The sequence below is a fragment of the Pangasianodon hypophthalmus genome, chromosome 14 (assembly GCF_027358585.1).
Source record: "Pangasianodon hypophthalmus isolate fPanHyp1 chromosome 14, fPanHyp1.pri, whole genome shotgun sequence".
Taxonomy (NCBI): domain Eukaryota; kingdom Metazoa; phylum Chordata; class Actinopteri; order Siluriformes; family Pangasiidae; genus Pangasianodon; species Pangasianodon hypophthalmus.
The window spans coordinates 17565488-17590317 of record NC_069723.1 but is presented as its reverse complement, the minus strand read 5'-3'; the positions used below and the strand labels follow the sequence as shown (position 1 = coordinate 17590317).

The 24830-nt window shown below is 37.9% G+C and overlaps 2 protein-coding genes across 2 annotated transcripts in view; both read right to left on the bottom strand.

The window, feature by feature from the left end:
- Positions 1-1454: 1454 nt before the first annotated feature.
- Positions 1455-4069, bottom strand: apom (apolipoprotein M). Its single transcript, XM_034310923.2, has 7 exons — positions 3885-4069; positions 3393-3532; positions 2805-2881; positions 2568-2675; positions 2223-2321; positions 1979-2011; positions 1455-1635 (listed from the first exon to the last, which is right to left on the bottom strand). The coding sequence occupies exons 1-6, from the start codon at positions 3987-3989 to the stop codon at positions 1983-1985; spliced, it is 558 nt and encodes a 185-aa protein (XP_034166814.1). The 5' UTR covers positions 3990-4069; the 3' UTR covers positions 1455-1635; positions 1979-1982.
- Positions 4070-13184: 9115 nt separating this feature from the next.
- Positions 13185-24830, bottom strand: part of kmt2bb (lysine (K)-specific methyltransferase 2Bb) — a 37760-nt gene continuing 26114 nt past the window's right edge. Inside the window, exons 29-37 of the mRNA XM_026934873.3 lie at positions 21662-24710; positions 20838-20933; positions 20473-20582; positions 19791-19928; positions 18006-18258; positions 17694-17801; positions 16797-16880; positions 16324-16453; positions 13185-15833 (exon numbers count right to left, since the gene is read on the bottom strand). Coding sequence (XP_026790674.3) covers positions 15558-15833; positions 16324-16453; positions 16797-16880; positions 17694-17801; positions 18006-18258; positions 19791-19928; positions 20473-20582; positions 20838-20933; positions 21662-24710 — 4244 coding nt within the window. The 3' untranslated portion in view covers positions 13185-15557. The remainder of the gene's footprint in view (positions 15834-16323; positions 16454-16796; positions 16881-17693; positions 17802-18005; positions 18259-19790; positions 19929-20472; positions 20583-20837; positions 20934-21661; positions 24711-24830) is intronic.

The following is a 24830-nucleotide window of genomic DNA, read 5'->3' as shown; positions in this document are numbered from 1 at the left end:
ATTTGGCAAATATAAATTTTAAATTAATTAATTAATTAATTAAAATGAATTTATTTTCATCCAGATGAATCAAACACGTTTACTATTTAGACCTAAACAAAGACATAATACCCTAGCCAAGCCTTTCAAAGACCAAACAATCAGCAGTTATCAAGAAGGAAGAAGAACAACATTCAGAGAAAGGCTGAAAACAAAAATCAGCATGTGGGTAGAAAGTGTTTGTGTGGGAAACTCTTTTTGCAGATCTGTAAGATTTTTTTCCCATGTTGGCCTCTGAGAGCAGGCAAATGTCTTTCTGTTTTCATTTGTATGGGAGGGAAAACAGAAAGCGAAACAGAGGGAATGAGAAACATATAACCGTTGATATTTTTTATATTTATTTTTTATATTTATATGTTTTAAAAACAGCATTGCTTTTCCATTCATGTCCACAGAGCAGGCAAAGTGACATTCCTCTTGTGGTTACCTACACAATCATGAAACGCTGGCTGAATTTCCCCGCTATGTCTTTGGCCTACTTTTTTTCACACACCTGATTTGACAGTGTGATATAGATGTAGAGTCTGAAGCGTAAGATAAGCCACTTTTAGCTTTGCGTTATATTGTTATGTTTTGTCAGCATAGGCTGTTAACAAACGTTTAAGGCTGATTATTTTGGATTTTTTTATGGCACCAATCTCAACAGCACCACCAATGGTCATAAAGACAAAGAATGGTATAAAGAAATGAGGCTGAGGCTGATTTCTTTCTAGTTCAGACTGTAGATTCCTGCAGCCTATCAGTGACAGTGATGTCAAGTGATTAAACAATGTGAAATGCCCTCTAGATTTGATCTTCATATAGGCTGACAATTTTCACTGACTCACCTGTAACACATCATTAGCAGTGATTGAGAGATTGAGAAGGTGCATGGAAACTACATTATTAGACAGACCAAGAATACATCATTCAATCACTGTACAAATTACACAGAAGAACGGATGGCAGACCCGTAATTTTAGTGGTTTTTTTTTTGTTTGAATCAAAGAGTTACAACTTTTTTGTTTATCTTTATCTTGTTTATCTTGGTATTCGGGGGAAACACATGCTGTGCTTCCCCTGAATACCAAACAAGAATACCAAACTAAGACTAATCTAGGCACACGTTTTGGGCATATGTAATACTACTAAACTTTCAGTTGATCCAAACCTAAGTGAGAATTACCAGAATATAATGTTATTGTATACATATACTCTTTATAGCAAAAGTCCTTGAGGGCCACAAGTTTTCATCTTCTTCATCTATTTAGCCCATGAAAGTATATTTATAATTAGCTGATAAGGTGAATCCAGAGTATTAAATAAGGTAGAATGCTAAACCTTGGAAGTATGGCCCTGAAATGAAATTGAGCTTACCAATTTACATAAATTGTACATATTAAAGAAGGTCTGAAAAAACAAAACTTTAAGTCTAATCACTACAAAATCACAAACTTTATTTGACTGATGTACAAAGGCATATATATCTGGCAGCTCTAAATGGTCAAATTAATTAAGTGTAGACAGCTCAGGTTTTCCTGTAGGGGATCTTCTTCTTGTACATACTGAAGTCTCTTCATCACAGGTGAGCCATAATTAAAGTAAGGGTTGTCAGCACTGAGGAATGTATATATATATATATATATATATATATATATATATATATATATATATATATATATATATATATATATGGAGAGATAGAAAGTATATTTTTAAAAAATATATATATATTTAATATATTAATAATCATATTAAAATTGATTTTTTATTTTTTGATATATGTAAGTATTAATAATTTTTCTGAAATTATATTACTTGAATACTATTATTTCAGTGAAAGAATAGAATTGAGTTAGGATATTAATATGAATAGCTACTACATTGCTGAAAACAACGCTGAATAAATCAATTTTTAGGTAGGATCAAACATGCAGCTGCTCTCAGACGATCTCATTACCTGCTCATTCAGTTCCTTCTAGTTCACAGAAGTCTGGAACATGAGACAGATATTTAGACAGACACAGGAATGTTCATTTAACATTTAGGGATGGCATTAGTACATGACATTGTACTGGCATTTTTCTGAATAGTTGCATTTCTCTATTCTCTGTAATCTGCACTGATTTACGTCGGAAACACCAGCGGAACTTAGAAACAATAAGGAACAATAACAGTTATAATAAAAGGAAATTTTCACGTACCTTTTGTCCGTGGAGATATTAAAAACCTATTGATCAACAAGCATCCCATTTTTGACTTAAAATTTTTCACCAAGTCATCTGACGTTTTCTCGTTACGGTCTGTAAAGACAAACCAAGAGTGTTTTAATCCTTGCATGCAAAATTTGATACATTGATTTGCATATAAACATACAAAAGCCACAATCATTATGTATAAAATATGTATCACCAGCTTCATAATGATGGACTAGAATATTATTTTTATTCAGATCTAACAGCTAAAACTACTAGGGTAACATCTGAAATACCAAGATGTTTGTAAGAAAATATAAGTAACTTAAATCTGAACTGTTAAAACTGACTGACCAAATAACATGACTCTTAAAAAGCTGTTGCTGCGATGAAACTTGGCAACAATCAGACAGGTGGGGCATTTTATCCATTCTCCATCCAAGAACACTCCAAGATTTTCTGCTGTAAGTGGATGAATAGAATAACAGTGAGAAGACAGTTTCAAGCAATGAAACTCTATCAGACAAATACAAATGCAAAGATCCCTCACTGATTCTGCTTGATATACTGTAAATGCATCTAAAATCTTACCCAAACCCTCTGTCATGACTGGATCCCTATCTGGGTGAATATGGTATGTCCAGGCCATGTTGATACACTGATCCTCCCTGCAATAACATAGTTTCTTTCAGTGACAGCCTGGTGTAGCCGATTGTTTGTTCACTATATGGTGAAGAAATTAAACTTAAAAATAATGATCCAGGAGCATCAGAGTAAACAAACCCATCACACTGTGCATTGTAGTGTCTTGTAGCTATTTGGGTGTTCAATTCAAGCCATATACTACAGAGAATGGCCAATCGCATTTGTGAAATGTATACATTACATTTATTTGTTTGGGTAATACTTTATGATTTACTCCTCCTGAGAGTTAATGGTCTGTCTCAAATGATTGTGCTGGTATTTGACCTCATGACCTTTTGGTCACTAGCTCAGAACCTTAAGCAATCAGCCACCACCTCTTGCCAAACATTTTTACACAAATAAGCCACATTTTTGCACCAGTGCATGAATGATTCATAGGCTTTATAAAAAGGATAATTATTTGGTAAAGTCCTTAGTAGTAGTTACTTATGCTATTGATCATTGTTAAAAGTGGCTTAAATGTTTGTTACTCACTGATGCAATGCTCCAGCCATAATCAGAGTGTTGTTTTCACCTTTCTTCAGTTCCACAACTGAATTATCCACTGACTTATAGCTTTCAATGTCCTCATCTTTCCACGAAGCCACTCCAATGTAATACCACTTTCCTAAATACTGGATTGGAAAGAACATAAAAATCATCAATATGGTGTGTATATACAAATACAATGAGGCCTGAAATTAACTGGAAATATCACACAGCTGTCTTGAAGAACAAATATAAGATCTACGGCTAATGCCAATTATGATAGCTAAAGATATCTTTTAATCTTACAATTGAAGTCTATAAGGTCAAGCAATATAAGGGGACTTTCCCCTTAGCCACCCACTTGGTGTGTTTGCCATTATCTCTCAAAACCGATGTAGCATAAAATACATAATTGAACTCTTACGAGAGTTTTCAGTATGCACTCACGTTATCATGCTATAATCTGATTAAATGTTGAGAAAAGACAATGTTTCTTACCTGGTCAGTAGACAGGACTTCACTGGACAAAGGAACTGGAGGAAGGCATGGCATTAGAACTTGTGCCACTGCATAAACGAAACCTAATAGTTTTAAAAAAGTCATATCTTCAGCTCAGAGAGCATTCATACACAACCAAGACAGGTACACTGATCCCTTATTGCTGAGTGACACAGTGTCAGAGATCAGCACGTCCTTAAATATGTTTGAGAGTTCATTCACCTCAAGGGACATTGCGTGTGACCATTTAACCCTTTAAATTCCCAAGATCTTTCAGCAGGCCAACACTTACATTCCTCACTTAAAGTCATAACTTATTATTCAGCAATATCTGTAAAACTTATGGGACTATAAGAAGTTATAAGAGTGAGGAAACTCCTGGGAGTTTAATGGGTTAAACCTGTAAATAATTGCTAATGTGTCTGTTTGGACTAGTGTGCACAGAATTTTTAAAAACTTTTACTATACTATAGGGACTATATGATATATCTATATGAGATATCTATCTTTTATCTATATGAGAACCATACAGTATAAAATGGTGAGTCGCATGCTGCCTTTTTAGTTGAAAAACTCGATACTTGGCAGTTTTGTGCTTTGGGGTTTTTCCTGATCAAGTAAAAGTTCAGTATTTATACTGTGTCAATATGATTGTGAAATTTAAAAAGGGAATATTGATTTGAGGATTTCAAACATTAGATAATGAGTTTGCAAACATTATATAATGAGTTAGCAAACATTATATAATGAATTTAGCTGAAATTCTGGCACTCACCACAATATATCCCTAATACTGATCTGACTGTGATCAGTCGCTAGAATTACATGATGTCCATGACAGAATATAAAGGTAGTTCTCACTGAAATCAGTAAGCCTTTCCTGGTACAGACTTAACAGACCATACTGCATTTTGAATGAATGCTGAAATATGCTGTACACTTAATAAATAAATAAATAAATAAATAGTGCAATCATTTGAACCAAATATTAAATGTTATTTATTTGAACATGTGCTGGATTTATTTTTTTTTTGGCAAAGTTTTTATTTTTATGTATAATATAACATGCACCACATGAGTGAACTGTTGATCATCAGAATGTCACTTTGACCTTTTCTAGGGTTTGACTTTTACTCTAGATTGGTGCAATGGAGATAAGGGGAGTTGCACTTTGATGGCTTGGGACTGCGATTGCTATGGTGGCTTTGGGGCTGCAGTTGCCAGGAACACCTTCATACTCATGACTCCATCAGTGAACAGTGGATAGGTGTAACAATCTGGACTTCTTGTGAAAACTGTGATGAATTTACTGGTTGCACAATTGCACTATTTGTCCATATAGTACACAGTTATAGAAGGGATTTACTTATAATTGCACTATCCGTTGCACCCAGATGAGGATTAAGAGTCATGTTATTTGGGTTCCCTTTTGAGTCTGGCTCCTCTCAAGGTTTCTTCCTCATATTGTCTCAGGGAGGTTTTCCTTGCCACCGTCGCCTCTGGCTTGCTCATTAGGGATAAATTCACACATTTACAATATATTTTTTGAATCCATTTATTTCTGTAAAGCTGCTTTATGACAATGTCCATAGTTAAAAGTGCTATACAAATAAATTTGAATTGAATTGAATAATGTAGGTATAATTCCACACAGTTAACTGAAACATCTGTATAAAACTGTATGAAACATTACGAACAAATAGGAATGCATTAGCAGTTACAGCATGTAGTCCATATGTATCTTATTTTACCCTGAAAAACAAGTGTAAAATTTTGTTAAAAATAAATTAAAAATAAATAAATTCTCTACATAGGTTTGTAATGTAAAATGAGCCTAGGTTTCATGTTATTTTACCTGTGCAGAATTGAAGAAGTTAACTAAATGATCTGAATTTGTATACACTCAAAAAAAAAAAAAAAATTTGAATCAAATGTGGACATATTTTTGCAATCTCAGCAAAGTTTGATTTGTTAACCAAGAGACGCTCATGATTTGTTAACCAAGAGACAGTCAGCATGTTTACTTTTGATTTGTAACCAAACATTTAGTCATGGGTCTGATTCTGGCTGACAGCAGATTTTCCGGAGAGAAAGAGAGAGAGAGAGAAACATTGAACACAGAAACTAAAGAAACATTGTTTGATCTAAATCTTATGGTAAAAATAAATCACATACAAGAATATCATTTATTCACATACATAGAGACACTCCAAAAAATAATTACTAACAATCAGAAACCTTAGGGCATCCATTTTACATTTTCTTTCAGAAATAGCAGTAGGATGACTGTATGGATTATCAGCTAGAGAGAATACAGAAATTTGAATTTACTATGATTAAATGATACACTGTACATTATTACAGAGTAAATAAATGCATAATTTTTTTTTTGCAGTCTGATACTCATACTCATCTGATACTCAATCTTTACTTCTCAAACATTGTAGTTAACACAATTACCCTTGTTTTTCAATAGTATTGAAAAACTTCTAATCTAAATTCTGAAGGAAAAAATGATATACAAGTTAAACATTTACAGTCAAGTTAGAATGTCACCTTAACAGCATTTAGCTGCGATGACCTGGGAAGCTGTTTAAATAAGCAGCATTATAAGCTGTCAAATACACTTTATGGCCTAAAGTATGTGAACACCTGATCATCACAACTATATGTGGTCCTTCCCCAAATTGTTGCCAGAAATTTGGAAGCACACAATTGTATGAAACATGTGTCAAGCTCAAGTCCACGGGTCATATTTGGTGAACTTAAAATTAATACCGAAATGGCCCGTAGTACCTACTACTCAACATTTTCACACTATCAAGAATTCACAGCAGACCTGTAGAGTAGCATCTGTATGTCTCACTGTACAGCGCAAGTGCTCACATTTCACAGTGCTGAAACACTGATCATAACGGGAAGCCTATCTGCTGTGTTTGATGCAAGTCAGATCTGTGTCTAAAAAAATATTCAGAAACGTGCCATGTATTGATCTTAAATATGATTCAATGATTAACATTAAATAAAAGTGAACGCAGGAAGATGAACGTGCTGCGTTGCAACTTGCCTATGTAAGTTATGAAACTGTGTAAGCAGTAACTACTCTGACTTTTGTTTATTTCAAATAAATTAATTAATAACTTTAATTGACTATGTTTCTTGCAGGCTTTGGAACTGGACCCTGTCTTTGTACAAACAGTGGTTGCTTCATATGCCATCCCCCACAACATGCCTGGGTGCCAGGGATGAACGTTCTGAGGAAGATGAAATTCAAGATAGCTCAGAAAATGAAAAGGAATCTCAGACCCAGCAAAAGGAAATTGCTGAGAAGGAATCTGTGATGATGTGTTAGCTACAGCAAACATTATTCACACTAAATTCTAATAACATTAAACTTTGATATAGTAAAAGTGATAGCTGTCAATTGTTCTAATTTAATCAGTTCTTCTTTTATTTATTTATTTATTTATTTATTTTATGTGGGGACATATATACACACAGATACATACACATTCATATACATACATAACTTGGGGTTATCCAGTCAGCCAGTCATGTGGGATCAGCACAGAGCACCGGGTCACGAGGACACAGATCAAGATCCCCACCCAACGGCCACACCAAACACCAGAAAGTGGAGGGAAAGGGCAGACCCCACAGGCACACTCGTGGTATGAACCACCAGTGCCAGACATGTCAACGTGACATCCCACATAATAAAAGGAAACACTCCTCCAGGGTTTTACATAGTGGCCAACAAGTGGGGAGGCTGCATGCTAAAATACCATTGTGAGAGATTGACCAAGCTGGTCAGGATCATAGTACCCCAAACTTGAGGTCAATGGGTCACAATAGTAGACCACATATGACCCATCCAACACCCACGCCGCGACCAAGGCCACAGAGATCATACCCCACCCCAGCCCCCTCCGGCATTGCATATGAACACAGCCCAAGGCTCCAGACCGCATCAGCCAGACCCAACACACCACACCACCACCACCACCCAATCAACCAACCAGATTATTATACAATTGCACAGGGCACCCCTGATTAAAAGATTTTTTAGATTTCCAGTTTACAAGTATTGTTTTCTTGGCGATAGTTAGAGAGATAAGGAGTGGGTTTCTGTATTGAAATAGGAGAGAGTTAGCTTGTGTAGTATTACCAAGCAGACAGAGTAATGGAGATTTGGGGGGGGGGATTCTACAGCTCAAAATAATGGAGAGTTTCTCTGTCACTGCTACCCAAAATGAGTAAACTGGTTGGCAAGCCCAGATAGCGTGGTAGTAATTATCAGTGCTATCCAAGGTACATTGTGAACAGGTGTCTGTATCTGTGAAACCCATTTTAAACAATTTGCTTTGGGTAATTTGAGTAATTTGAGTAATTAATCAGTTCTTCTTCTTAGCATTAAGCATTTAGATAATTGTATTTGAAACGTACATTCATACTTTGATACGTATTTATGAAACATAATTCCAGGTGTTTTAATGACTGTTATTAGTATTGGACCACAATGTGCTTTATAATCTTTCACTGGATTGGAATCCAGTAACAAATTTAATTCAAGTCACTAAAGCATTATTTGAGTTAATCGTTTCTTTACTATAGCAGTAGTAAAAGACAGACAATTATATAAATTATTTATTCATATAAATGTTCTATTTAAACACACATGGCCCGTTCTTCTGCTGTTTTCAGTCTTTTTCTTATTTCTCATCTCTGCAGGACAAAGAGAAAGAGAAAGAGGTAACCAAATGAGTTGTTTTGATGGGCATGCTTCTCTAATGAAATCATGAACAAGTGTTTTACTTACATTTGTAGACAAATTCTCAGTCTTTTCTGCTGAGCTTGTGACAATTTAGGAATATCTGAGAGTTTCCTTTGGGCACCAGCACAATGTTTGGATACAAGGTAAAGAATGTGCAGATAAACTGGCAAAACAGGCCCTCAGAATAAGCATTGCTGAAAAATGTTATGAAAAAGTGTTATGTTAAGCAAATCAGAAGCTAAAGCAATTTTACGAGTGTTGATAAAAAATATGGGAGTCTGCTGTGGGATAAGGAGACATTAATAACACTGGTGGGGGGGAATATAATAAAAAAAATCACCACATGATCTATACTATTATACTGATAAGTGTGATGCGCTCATGTATTTTGGGTGGAAGCCACTCAGCAGTAGAACCAGACAGGATATGAATTTGTTATTATAATCATTTAAGGCATGAGGACCCTGGAGGACTAGTGGTTAGGCCTCGGCGCTCTCACCACTGTGGCAGGGAACCAACCCCAGCCACTGGGGTTGCACAAGACAGTGCACTCCCGGTGATGGTCCCAAGCACAGATAAAATTGTGGACGACTGCATCAGGAAGGGCGTCCAACATAAAAACTGTGCCAAATCAAATATGCGGACCAATGATCCACTGTGGTGACCCCTAACGAGAGCAGCTGAAAGAAGAAGGAGAATCAGTTAAGGCATGATCAATTGACAACAAAACATGATATATTAATGACATTGACATAAAATACCTTTACTACAGTTCCAATGAAAAAAGTTAGATGCTAGTAACAGGGTGAAATGACATTTTATCTTATAAAACCAGCTCTACAATTGATTTTTCTCCTGCAGTAAGACTACAGTACGTCATCGCCTGTTACTTCAACATCCTCAATATCCCTGAGCTCAGAGTGTAGTGAGCTGGCTCTCAAACTGAAACGGGAAAAACGCATAAAACTAATAATGTTTCTCAATAGCTGGTAGCCAGTACAATTTGACTGCACAAACTAAGAGACAAGTTTGTTTGTACACTTGAAGTTTGGGGCAGTAAAATGAACATCGTTACAGCATAATTGCTGCACAAAGCATGTTATTTGACATTGAACATCATCTACAATATACATCAGGTAGAACACAAGCAATATTGACAGAATATCTATGAAACATAGGACTGTTTAGTAGGAACCTTCCATACACAAAGGCTGTCTCAGTTATATATGCAACTTATATATCAAATCTAATATGTTAAATGTTAAAATTTCTATTCATTTAAGGAAAAAAAAATTCTCACTTAATAAGGCAATCCCACATAAAAACTTTCATTTAAAATGGCAGATTGAGGCGATTATGTGGTTGAAATTAGTTACATAAACCAATATACAATGTTTTACTTGTTTTTTTAAATCATAAAAGTATTATCATTTTATTTGTGAATTTAGTTAAATTAGTAGTCAATTTACATTTCGAGTACACCAAGATTCATGTATTAGCATAGTATTAGCATGCTAGCTAGCTCCATAGTCACAGGTTGTTGTATAAAAAGGCCAGATGGTGTTAGGCAGTTATGATCTTGCTCTCAAACATTATCAGCTATGTAACATTATCTATCTGTCCCAGCTATGTGGTGTAGCACTGACTAGACCAATTAGCTAGAAATTTCATTGTCATAGAGCATTTCTTGCATGTTCTTTGCAGCAAGGGATGTTGATGGTTGAGAAGCTTACTAGACTATCAACATCCCTTGCTACATGCAAACATGCAAGGGATGTTGATAGTCTAGTAAGCTTCTCAACCATCAACATCCCTTGCTACAAAGAAATGTTGATGGTTGAGAAGCTTACTAGACTATCTCAATTTAAAAAAACAACCTTCACAAGATCTTACAGCAAATGCTAAGGGAAAAGATTGATACAGGATCCAGGACACAAAATGAGCTTTGTCTCCCTCTGGTGATGAAGTAAATGCTCCAGTAAATCAGTATGAGTTTATTTTAAAAACGAATAACGTGCCATAATGGAATCCAACATAACTTTTTTAGTCCAACTTGATCAGGACTAAAAACGTTATACTTTCTTAACATGAGGCAGTGGCGATAAAGCCTGCTTCTGACCCACGACTGTAATAGTCTGTAGAGTCTCAAATGTAGTTTTACTAACTTTTAGCTCATCAATCACAACATGAGAACTAAGATTTCAGCATGAATTTTGTTGTGAATTTGTAGTATCCAAATGAACCTTAAACCTGTTTCACCGACTTGAACAGTGAACATGAACAGCCATGACACTGAGATATTAGAAGAACAGTGAACATGAACAGCCATGATGCTGAGATATTAGAAGTCTGGAATATGCTTTAACCCTGACAGTATTATATTCTAGTTTGGTGCTGAACATATGAAGTGCTCAATCATTCATTCATCTTCAGTAATTGCTTTATCCTGGTCAGGCTTGCAGTTGATCCGAAGCCTGTCCTGGGAACACTGGATGCTACACTAAGCATGATTAATCTGGAAATGTCAAAGGGGATGAGCAGCTGATTTGACACCCATCTCTTGGGTACATTTAAAGAGTACAGATATAACACTGATAGGTCACTATGTGGTAAGAGCCTGGGGATCTACTGATCAGGAGGTCATGAGTTCAAATCCCAGCAAATCCAAGCTGCCACTTTTGGGCCCTTGAGCAAGGCCCTTAACCCTCAACTGCTCAGATGTATAAATGAGATAAATGTAAGTCGCCCTGTGCTCTGACCCCTAAACATCACAAGCTGGGATATGTGAAGAGAAGAATTTCGCTGTACGCTAATGTGTATATGGTAAATAAAGGCTTTCTTTATAAAGGCGAATCATAAAGGAAATTGTCCTTATCAGAGCTAGCAGTCAAAGATGCAGACATGTTACTAACTCCAAAATTTCTTAGACTGTTTGAAGAATTCTGGCACCTGTTATTACTAATGGACCCTTATGTGCCATCTTACTTTTAGCCCCTTTATTATGTACTAACTCACATAAAAGCATATTATTCATAACTACTGTGAATTATTCACTACTGTACAGCAACCAGGCTTCTCCACTTCAGACAGTGCTGAATGACTTGAATATCGTGGAAATCCTTCACTTACACCTGCAGAACATGAGATCTCCCTGCAGGCACTTGTACTGGCAGGTGGGTCACTTCGCTGATTTGTTGAACAACATGTGGCACAATGATGGCTGTGTTCAGGAAGCTTGCTGTTAATTGCAAAGGATGTGTAGTTAAAATGCAAGGATGAAGGAATAAACATGTAATCTTCTGCTCCCTGACTTAAGGCTTACAGTCTGGACAGGGCATGCTCTTATAGGAAAATAATCAACAATGGGGTAGTGTGATGCTAAGTGGAGAGCTGTTGTCACCCTGAAGTTTTATATTTTCCTAAAATAGCATGTCCAAATGTGTTTTTCTCCTCTTATAGCAATTTGCCAATGATTATTAATTTAAAAAAAGACACTTTTTTTAATCTATTTATAGTTATATTTAATGTTGAAGAACATTCCTAAAACAAGTAAACATTCCTAAAAATCAGTCATTCCCTCACCTTTTTTTCCTCCAAGTTAATTCCTCTGTCCAAAAACTCTCCCATGGCAGAAAACTTACTGACTCTTACAAAGTACTAACACTGGAGACTCCTTTCATAAATGTTATGTCTCCTTACAGAAAGCTTCACCATATCAATGATTACAGGCATCAGTTTTTAAATCCGTTTATTACTAGGCTGAGATTATGTGTCATGTCCGCCCTACAATCTGTACTTGTTACTACTAAAACAATAACATATTAGAATGACTCACTATTGTCAGAGCTGCTGTTGTAGCAAACTAATGAACACCTTCTGACCAATCAGATGAGAGAATTCAACAGTGCTGTGGGCGTACTGTTTCCTTCGAGTTATATTATATACAGTGAGGGGAAATAAGTATTCACACCGTTCTGTTTTTGTTATTTAATATACTTGCAGTGCATATATCCACTTCAGATTTCTAATATACAACTAATATAAACTTCTAATATAGTGTCTGATTGCTTTCGCTGAGTTTTGCTTTTTCTTATAAAAACATTGTACTTACTTTTTTGTTCAAATTTATAAAGTTGGAAGAAGTATATTAAATAACAAAAACAGAAAAGGGTCTGAACACTTACTTCCCCTCACTGTATGTTTGTTTGTGTACATTTCTGTCTAACAAGATATCCTTCCACAATTTAGAATTATTGTAGCAAAAGTAATGTTTTCTACTGATCTAGAACAAGACATCAAGTTAAAAAAAAAAAATCACATAAATTAATTTTTTGTTCAAACATTGTAACATCTTTATTAAGCAAATAACATTATAAATAAAAAAAGTGCATAGAAAAATTAAACAGGTTTAGAAATATGTATACAATTATTTACAGACTTAGGGTACTTTGTACAAGGTAGTAAAGACACATTTTCTCATTGTGAAGTCTTTTCTCAACACATTATTATTATTTTTTTTTTAAAATAACCCTACGTAGGAACATACAGTTTTTCCACACAACTCTGGGAGACAGATCGTCACAGAAGGTCTTGACTAGTGCTTTGCATCCTTCATTGCACACAGGCCATCTCTACAGGACATTTAAGACCGAGCGATATCGTATCATCATCTAGGTTTTGCATTAGTATTCTTTGACAGTCATTCTGAACAGCCTGAGGTAGAATCCTTGCAAGTTCAGTGAAAAAAAACAAAGGGTGAAATTCCGTTTCTTGATATTATCTGAAACGAGGAGGGCCAGACAAGGCAGAGGATGACCACACTGATTGACTTCGAGGGCTGTTAGAAAGCCAGCTACCATAAAAACATGAAAGGAGCAGCGACAAGCACTGGAAGCTGTTTCTGGCAGATAATGAAGTGGGGGGAGAAAAAGGAAACAGTTTCCCTAAAGCATGTTGCCACAATTTACAAGTTAAAACAAGAACTAAAATCATACTCTCTAAAAAAGAACCTCTGGCTCAAAACACGACCTTAAAAAGGCTGCACTGCAAGAACTCCTCCTCGAAGAATGTTCAAGTCAAGAAAAAAGAAAACTATGTAAACAAAAGAAAGACCTTGGCCATGGAGAAAGCACATTTACTCCCATAATCTAAACACAAACAAGAATAAATATGCCATAAAGCTTGAGCAATCTTGTCTTTCTAAGACACTATGATTGGTATCAGTTATCTCTTTTTCCTCATGATGGAAGGAAATCAGAATTGTCTTAAAATAAAGGGACGTCAAGGTGCTGAGTGCTTGGTGGCTGTTAGCTGAAAGACCCATCAGTAATTCTTAATCACTACTAAAGAGAATCTGTCTGAGGAAAAAAAACATTGCTTCTGAGAGATTTTCTTGAGCAATTATAAGGGATCATGATTTCTAGAGATGTACAATATGTGTATGTATGTGCAGCTATCACAGAAATGAGAAAGACCCAACCCAAAAACTGTCAGAAAAATGTAAAGATGCAAAGTGACTATCCCTAGTTTGCTCAAGTAGTGTTTAATGCAGATAGAGGAAAAAAGGATTGTTTCTCCATACCTTGTGATGCCTCTAAAAAATAATGTTGGCTTTCTACCTTTTATCTGTCAAGTACTTGAGCAATTCACAAATAATGAAGTGTCTTACACTGCGATTAATGACAAAGATGATGAAGATGATGAAATGTGCGATTTCCCACTTAAATTTCAAGACTTTTGTTAAGTTTAGCACCATAAAGAATTCAAAGGTTAAGAAAATGGCCAAAATTAACTGACACCAAAAAAAAAAAAAAAAAAAAAAAGAACCAGCAGGGTCCCAAGACGGGAGACAGAATTTTCTCCATGATTAAATTAACCATAGTCATGAATTGGGACAAAAATAAACACGGTAAAAGAATAAATAATATACACAGGCCTAGTGGGAGTTTTCTAATGAGATATTACAGCAGTGGCTTCTTAAAGAGCTTAAAGGCTGATTTGAGACTTTCTATAAAAAAAAAAGTCGTCTTACTAAATGACTTTACGAACGGAATGGATGGTGATGGCGTATTGCAGGGGTTCACAGCATCTTCCTGAGCAGAATAAAGCTTTTTCTTCTCCTAAACATCAAGTCCTATTCTATGTTCTAGCATGAGCATCACAGATAAACATCTCAGTTAAAAGTATATATAGATATATCTCTTGATTAGTCATATACTCATTCAGGTACAGTATATTCTCACTGCCACAAAACTCCTGTACATCTATTTGCACTTCTTTCTAAGTGCAGGAGAAAGCCGGAGTCAAATTTTTAAAGAGGCCATGGACTGCAGGAGGTCAGCACAATCCATTTAGCGGAAATGAAACTATTTTAATAGCTAAAACTGACGCACCAACCACTTAGACTTTTATCAGCCAGACAATCACTGTACTTGTTGCTCGTGCACAAGCTCAAAAAACACCTGGAACACCGTATACAGGTTCCCTACATGAGCCAAAATTGTTTTTCAGCAGCAACAATTTGAAAAGTATTTAGCAATAGGAGGAGTGTGCATCTTCTCTTCACTAGTCTGCACGTCATAAAGACCTCTGTGTTGTAAAAAGGGAAGCATGAAGCAGAAGTTTGCTTGTGAACAGGAATAAAATGCTCAGACTGTAAAACAGGTGTTTCTATGACCATCCCGCTTTCGTTGGAGTGCTTGTGCATCATGCACACATCCCTACGACCACGTCTGGATCTGTCCTGTGGATTTCCAGTGGTTTCAGTCCCACTTAAAGCCACTGCTAGTGAGGCTTCATGGACTTTTCCATCTCAGTGCTTTCTACAGTCCATTGTGCCTCCGTTTTATTGCCTGCCTGCTTTCCTCCTGGCGCTTTTCAGGATCTTCTTAACAGTCCACTCAGTTTAGGAAGCGACGGCAGCGCTTGGCTCCACAGTTGCAGCTGAGCTTGTTGCTGGCATCCTCGATGGGGAACTTGTAGTCGTAGGTGAGCTCTTCACCACGGTAGATCTTGCGTAAGGCGAAAATGACAATGTGCTTCTGGCCCTCCACATTGATAACACGGGAATAGCAGTTGGGCTCGCACGAGTGGTTGATAAATCGTGCTGCGTTGCCATGCATGGTTGCGTCGACAACGTCAAAGTCATCGATGCGGAACATGTAGCAGCCAATGCCCTGGTGATGATTAAGAACAAAGATCATTTGTACATACAGAAAAAAGGCATTTTGAGTCACTGACAATTCCCACACCAGTAAAACAAACACATGCTTCTACTGAGATTTACAGCCAGCTGCATATTTTCAATGAAGGGGAGCTGAATGCACTTATATCAATGAACGCTCTGGATGGAGGATCCATCCCACCCAAAGTTAAGGGCAATTATACTCTCTTGGGGTCCTGTGACATTGTCTCAATTCAAACTCCTAATTCTAATAACTTATTAACAATAAGTTATTAGAATGAGTGAGTTGTGCTGCATGAGATTCAAGAACTCATCAGTGCTGTGGTATAATATTCAATTACTAATAAGAATCATGCGATACAAAGATGCAGATGTCAAAAACAATGTATAAAGAGGTCCAAATGTGCCCCTTATTTAAGGCCACTTGGACTAAAACAGTATGTCTGGTAAAGGAAATGAGAATGGAGTTTGATTTCTCTCACCTTCCCATCGTAATATTTCTCCCGCTTGTCTGTCAGAACGGAGCGAATGACAATGCCGGAGTACTCAATGACCATTTCACCAGCTTCAATGTTTCTCTTACAGAACAGCCCTCGTCCATGAATAGCAGACCTGTGATTTTTAAAAGACACAGTTTACCTGAGATAATAATAACATGTAAAAAGCTGAAAACAATATCCCTTGCTAACAATCTGCACACTTACAATACATTTATAACTCATAAGAATCACTAGCCTTTAGCTTTATATAGCAAGTCAGAATAAAGACCACGTTAGTTCATGACACGCACTAGCACTATATAGCCATCTGAATTATGACTAACTCCACAGTTTCACAATGTATAATAATCCATCATGATGACTCACGTCAAACCACTTAAGCACTTGCTTTTACTCAAATGTGGTTTAACAAAACGCAGTTCCTGTCAAGTTCTTGGGAACACCTTCCCACCCACCTGTAAACACCAACAGCTTCTTTGGATGTCCTTTCTAGATGTCTGAAGCGCATTGCCATGGGAAGCTCCAAACTCGTTGCTCGTCTGTCAGGCAGAAGTTCACCCAATGAGAAAAGCAAGTCTGATCGTTTTTAATGATTCAAATCAGTCACAGGCCATTAGTCTGGTTAACCACAGAGCTAAGTGTAAATATATATTAATTTTCTCAGAGATCTCATCATTATTCAGCTACCGTGGTTAACCAAGATAGCACTACAAATGCAGAGTATAGAGTTAACAAAACAGAGAAGAGGAAACATTTAAGGAATCAGATGTGGTCGTATTCCAGCTGTCAGACTTAAGAAGTCAGCAATTATGCATCTTTGAGCCAATACATGAAGATGTATTACTGTATTTCTCTTGTTCAAAGAGCTCAAAGTGTTACTCCTTAAGGAGTAAAACAGGTGGTATAAATGCTATGCACTCATAAATCACTAAATAATATTGCAGCCATGGCTAAAAAAGCACCAGAACATCCCCAGAAGAACCTCCTGCCAGCTGCAGCATTTTCCAGTGGAGGTTTTAACCCTAAGCAAATTTCTAGTAGATTTATTTTCCCATGAGCCTAGATATTTTTGTATTAACATTATTGAAATTTATTTACTGAAAACAAAAATATGACACATGCAAATATAAACTGAGGTTTCGGACACCTGCAACTCATTATAATAACCCGTTAAACTCTGCTGACTTAAACCTATATGGAAAAATATGGAATTAAAGCAACGTCCCATGTAAAACCAGTCCCATTTATATTTATAATAATTTATATTAAACAATATAATGTACAAAAGTCAGACTTATACAACAACTTTAACAACTTCATTGATTTATTTGTTTATTCCGATCTAATCAAACCTGCTGGACTTGAGAAGAACTTCATCCTCCTCTTCATCATAGAGATCAGTGTCAGGAAGCTGTCTGTGCTGGGAAGCCAGGAAGTTGAACATGTCGAAGGTAGATTTCCTGTGAGGTTAGATGCAGTGGCAGATGATGAACAGAAAGATCAATGGATCATTTCTGGGGTGCAAGATATCATGCATGGGCCAAACATATCAATTTTTTCATTTCTCCCATATAGCCTAATCACCTCTATTGAAAGGTTTAAAAGAGTTAAACTCTAGATCGCTGCAAATACAGCAAGAAAGATCATCCAACAGGTGAACTCACCTCAGGTAGACCTCAGAGCGAGCACAGCCGCTGGGGTTTATGGGCAAGTCATCCTCCTGGCTAGGCTGCTTATGGAATCGGAAAGTGTGACCATGGCAGCTCATGGCCCCCTGAAGCTGTTCCACCAGGTAAACCACGGCATCATGGAGCAAACCCATCATACGAGCTCCAGTCATCCCAGTTAAGGAAAGCTGTCTAAGCTTGGCAACAGCACGAGCCTCCTGCACCCCATCAATCACAGCCCTCCAGGCCACTGCATGTGATTTGGGGGAAATGAGACAAGAGTGAGACAGGAAGAGTGTTTTTAATTAGAATCAATGTTGAAAATACAAACCATATGGTGTGACAGGGGATTTCTCACCATGTGTAAAGTGGGTATGAATAAACACTTTTTCCACCAGAGTACGGGTTCTTGGATAGTCATTGATACTGATAACAAAATGAGTAACTTACTTGCTTTATGCAATCAGAGACATCATCAAAGATGTTATTTAGCTCTGTTTAGGTTGGTTAGGTGCTGAGTTTAAACATCTTTAGTAGAGAGTGTGAGGGTGGCTGGCCTGTGCTTTATAGGACTCTTTGCCCTCATTTTTAATGATACCGCTCTCTGAGCACTCAGGTCAGTCGCCCTCGCAATATTTTATCAGACGCTGTAGTTCCTCCTTTTGATATTTCTACAGATCAGAGTTTGCAGTCTGCTTTGATTTACTCCTCATTATTAATCGTGAAATATGTCCAGATAAAGCACACTAAGAGTAAGTCACATAGTATAATGTAATATCAGATGCTAGTATTGAAGCATTTTTAATGAGTATAAGCACAAGTAAATGGGCATGATATCAGACCAATGTCTAATACCAGTATGTGTATTATTGCATCTTTAGTTTAAATTTCTGTGATGGAATGGACAAATATCTGATTGTCTGGACCAGCTACATTTAGTCTTTTAGCAGTTTGATGAATCACACATTTTCTTTATTTGTTTTGACTCAATGTCCTGTTTGTCTAGACACTTTGGACTGGTAACACTCCCTCTCTTCATCCCTAAAACAGCAGTGTTTATGCTGTAAGATAGCATCTTGCATTATGTGTACTCAATGTCAAGATGACATAATGCATCATGCAGTCCCCTCACAAAGTATCAGAACAGCAAGGCCAATTCTTTTGTTTGGTGTACACTGAAGACATTCGAGTTTGACATCAGAAGATGAAAATGAGATCATGGATCAGAATTTCAGCTTTCATTTGCTGATATTAAGAACATGGCATCTTTTGTTTGAACCCACCCATTTTAGAAGTGATCAAAAATATTGGAACATGTGACTGATAGGTGTTTCTTGTGTCACAGGTGTGACTGTTTCAACAATTAATAGCTCATTGTTGGTTCTTGGCACTTGTTTGAGCCCTGGGTTTCGCCTGTGAAGACTGCATTTGCTGTTAAGAAGGATAACCCATCATAAAGACCAGAGAGAGCTGTCTATGGAAGCAAAGCAAGCCATTTTGAAGCTCAGAAAAAAAAAATGGAAAAATCGATCAGAGCCATTGCATAAGCATTGGACATAGCCAACAGAATAAATTGGAATGTGCTGAAAAAGAAAAAGGGGGGAATTGGCCTTGCCATTCCAATACTTTCGGGAAGGGACCGTATATGATGTGATTTTTTTTTTTAAAACTTGTATGATATTAGAAGAAGTAAGTCGAGTCAACACTTAAATTTTCTTATATAGAATCAAAGGGAAAATATCAGAGAAATAGAATTAAAGGTCACAGAAGGCCATATTTTACCTTCAATGCTGTCTGCCTCCACACTAAAACCGTCGTCACTAGTGATTTCAAAGCGTAGGCGTGGCTGATCTCCTCTGGGAGGGTGCTTTTCTTCAGTTTCTGGAGGAGGTATCTCATCCTCTGAGCCCGACAGCATCCCTAATAAAAAAAAAATTCCAGGCCAGAAAAATATAAGGAAATATTCAGTATGCATTTAATGCATGCAAATATTAGGGATCACTACTGCTTTTGTATAGAATTACATTTTTTGACAAATTACAAATTTCACCTTGTTGTTTTTACAGACATACACTTGCAACTAACGAGTTATGCATCAAGTTAATATTAGCCAACTACAAATATTCGACACCCAATGTGAAAAATACAAATGTGTATACACATATCTAAAACAGCACGTGACATCAATGTCTTTGGGAAAGACAATCCAGTATTACCATACAAGATGCTTGTTTCATCTAGAAGACTCACTCCTACATGAGCCCTTCCTAAATCTCAGCAAATCTATTAACTATTTGCTAGCTGATGATAGCCAGATATGTTGAAATATAGATTGCTACTATTATTAGAGTTTATTGACAGATTGCTGGCCCACATATTTGGCATAAATGTGGCATACACAGGTGTCCTGTGCCAGTAGATTCTCCAAATTATGTACCAAAGTGTGTAAAGCACTGATGTATACCTGAGTATTTGTTCCAGTCAGACAGTGAACTGCACCATGTGGTGTCCAAGGCCTGCGGTTTACTGCTGTCACCACCTCGGGACACAGAGAAACGATCCCAGAGCCCTGGCCTTCAAAAAAAAACAAACAATAAATAAATAAAATAAAATTAAAAAAATAATAATAAAAATAAACAACAATAAAAAGAGGGGGAAATTTATAACCTCAAAATCATAATCAATGTCAAAGATGATTAAACATAATTAACATGCAACATAAGTTGCATAACAAACAATGAACTAAAATTATCTAATCTTACTTGAGCTGCAACTGAGAGCTGAGCTGCAAGAAATTTCACAACAGAAACGTTGAAAATTATTGCTTACTTTGCACTTTCAGAATCACTACTTTGCTCCTCATTGATTTTGTCCAGGTCAAGGATCCCTTTGACGGTTGGAGTTTTAATGCGAACTCCCCCACACCTACCACATAGTGGAGACAAAGCAAAACAAAACTTATAAGTGAAAAATACATCATCACTGAAAGATACAACACATATGAAGAGAAAAAAAACTGACTGTTAAGTCATGGCACAAAATAAATACTCTGTAATAATGTTTATGAGCTGCTTTGAGTCACCATGGTAATCCCATGACAGTAATTCATGGTGAGTGTTATGTCAGGGGTAGTGGCTTGAAATTGGCAGAGAACAACTCAGATGTCAAACATTCTCATGCTCCAACTTTAGGCATGAAACAAGACCACAGAGTGACAGACAAGAGCCAACACTCAACCAAAGAACAGAAAGTAAGTGAGCATGAGAGTAAATAAATGGGAGTCAGAATGAGAGGCAACATTCGGTCCTGGAACAACACTAGTGAGATCCTACATGTTCGACGTGAAATTCACTCCTGTAAATTAACTTCCATGTAACTTTACCAAATGAGTTTAGACTGGAAGCATTTTTAAGATGAGTGCAAGCAATGGTATTAACTTTAATTTAGTTCTGCATTATTTCTAGGCACAAACTTTGTGAGTGAACTCAACATTGCCTAAGAAGTAGATCAAAAGGAGATTACAGACTGGATATATTTGTAGATGCTGGGTTTAAAAACAGAAAATAGCAACTGGTTGTAATAACATCCCAGAACTCTTCATGGAATTCATGGATGATATTCTGGAAAAAAAAAATTCATTTCATCTTTCATACCTTGCAGCAGCTGAATTTAATTTGCGTTGCTCTTCTGGGCCACTGGAATGTTCTGGCTCTAAAAAGTCAGACTTTGATTTTTTGGTGGCAATGCGATCAGAAAGAGAGGACACCCTTTTCATTCGAACCTGCTTTGGTCGAGAAGATACAGAGCTTGGGGTAGACGGTGGAGAATTTGTGGACTCTGGTTCAACGAGGAGGCCTGGCGGTAGAACTATGGAACTTGGTGATTGGGCTGTGCCACCAGCAGTGGTGTTGGAAGGTGAAGAAGGACTCAAAATTCTACTAGCCTTTCGACTGGGGTCATAATAACTGGCCATAGCTTGGTTAATAATAGCTTGAGCACTCTCTGCATGATTGTCTGCTGGCTTGCCAGATGACCCGGGTACAGTAGTTGACTTGGTTTTCCTAGGTATTAAGGGTTCCTTCTTTTTCCGTGGTTTCTTTATTCCAGGTATAGAGCCATCAGCAGATTCTTTTGCATTTCGGTTTGTTTTCTGGGCTTCCAGTGGTGCTGCTGCTCCTTTGCTATTAGCAGTGAGGAGCTGTGTAATGGTATTAGAGTTCTGAATCACAGGTGTCACCATTCTGGGGACTTGGGCTGTGATGGCTGCTCCAGCAACTGCAGGCAAGTTGCCCGCAGCTGCCAGAGTAGCAGAGAGAGCATTGCTTTGCAGAAGGCTGGCAATCTGTGTAACGCAGTTGTAGGAAGGTGAGGTGGGACTGGGTAACTGGAAAGTGTTGCTTTCAGGATTTTTGACAAAGATTTGGCCAAGACGATTAACAAGTAAAACATGAGGGGTTGGATCCACATTGGGTCCACCCACCTCCTTCACAGTGAGAATTGCATGACCTGGTAATGCTTGCGTCACCGTTTGTTGAGGCTCCAATGTTGGCCTTGGAGTTGAAAAGTTTATGGAAATTGTACGTCCTGGGGCAGCTTCCCTTTGCATAGGCATAGAGCTATAGCCATTAACAACAACAGGGCATGGAGCTGGTTGAATAATGGAGGACACTGGACGGCACTGAGTAGATGTTTGGGAGTTTACAGATGGAACTATGCTAACTGTTGCTGAGCCCACAGGTTGTGTGTAAGTGGGGTACACAGGGGATGCCACTGCCCTAAGGGATGCAAGGGCTACACCACTGCCTGATTGCACATGAAGCACTGAATCAGGCTGAGTAGGCAAATCAGCAGAACTCACTCCCCTTGGGACTGATTGTTGGCCTATGTCTGAAGGTGATAGCAGTTTGTTACGAAAACTCTCCATTGGTGGAAGGATTGTCTTGTTTTCAGGGGTGTAGACAGGGTGTAAAGCAATATTTGATGATGATGACGAATTAGCAAATGACATGAAAGTAGGCTGCAAACATGGAGCAGACTGAACTGTAGAACTGCCTGTTTCTGTAGATGATGTAGAAGTTGGTTGTGGCAGCACTTGGTCTTGGCTTCCATTTGCTGGGTTTGTGAAGGACGCTTCTGTTGACCCCTCTGACAAGTTATCTGGGCAAATCATAGAACCATCAATGGAGGAAACAAAGTGACCACTGTTATGATCCAAGTAGATTTCTTTTGACTCTGTGGATTCTTGTGTGTCTATTTGAGAATCTTCCTTAACTGGAACCAACTCAGTAAAACAGGTGTTGGGTGAGGGAGAGTCACATCTATCTAGCATTATAGGTAACCCCAGATCTGTAGGTAAACTGTATCCTTGGATGTCTTCATTGAAAGTGGAAAACGTTGTATCTGTTTCCTTTGGGACAACAAAATTTGTTGAGGTCTCCTGAGGGGGCACCACAGGACTTGACTGAAATGTCTGACCAATAAAGTCAGTGTTCTGATATGTATCTGGGAAGCCTGATTTTGTGTAACCCCTAGTCTCTTGTGGAATCTCAGAATGTGTTGGGCTACTTGAACTTTGATCAGCAGTACTAACTAAGGATAGAGAGCCAAATGGTTTGGCTGGTGGCTGGAGCTGACTGCTAAGACTTGGAAGTTCCATACATAGCCCATTACTATTCCACTGTTTATGATGCTGACCATCAAGAGCCTGAGATGGTTTCTGAACCTGACTTGGGTTCTTCAGATTTTGGGTATTACTGCTTGTTACACTTGCATCACTCTCAGTTCCATCATCTACACCATCTAGTTGTGAAATTGATTTTATAGAGGCAGAAGGGGGTGTCTTTGAGGCTTCTCTTGGGACTTTGCAAGTTACTATAGTGCGTGAAAAGTCGAAATAGTTTCCCATATCATCATCAGAGGAACTATTACCCCAATCCTCTGTAGTATGAGGTAATCTTCCGGCAGACATCTCTGCATCTGGACCCCAAAACTCATCTTGCTCCTCTTCGCCTTCAACAACAATCTGTTCACTACAGTTCATAGCTACTCCCTCACTTAGTACTGTTGCTTCAATTTCAAGTTCAGTTTTGAGTTCTGATACCACAGTTAGGTCCGAGTCCAACTGAAAGGGGGTATAGGGGAATTCCTTATCAGTGACTAGGTGACTACCCCTCTGTGGATCCACCGCGTCTCTTAAAGGTGAGGTTCCATTTTCTGCAGGCAGTTCTTGTGGCGATGCCATGAAATTGTGTGGCAGTTCTGCAGAGTCCAACTGATTAAGGTCAAAAGGCAACCTTGGTCTTGCTGAAAGGTGGGTAGGCGAAGAGAGGGATCGGTTAGAGGGAGGGGTGCTGCCAGTGCCACCATGCCACATAGGCTCTGGAAACAGTCCTGAGGTAGAATGGGGTGCCAAAATTCCAGCACCCCGGGCAGAGGAAGCGCTTCGACTGACAGGGCGGGCTGACGAGGAGGTCAACAAGTTTTCAGTAGCACCAAGCGGGAAAATTGGGGAGGTAGGCTGGGTGGTTTTAGAGTGATGGGAACCCCCAGGTCGAAGATTAATTGAGCTAGTCGGAGATCCCAAGGAGGGGCAAGAGTTGTGTCCACGAATACTAGTATTCTGTGGTGTATGTCGCCGTAGTCTGCGGGTGTCATCGAAATCACTAATAGTCAAAATGTGGTGGGACTTTGAAGGGGCTGCTCCTGAAAAATAAAAATAACTTGCTTATTTTTTCCGACAGCCAAAGAGGGCATCAACTGGGCAACATGGCTAACCATAGCTCATAGACAACATAAATTTTGATAACCCCAAATTTCACAGTA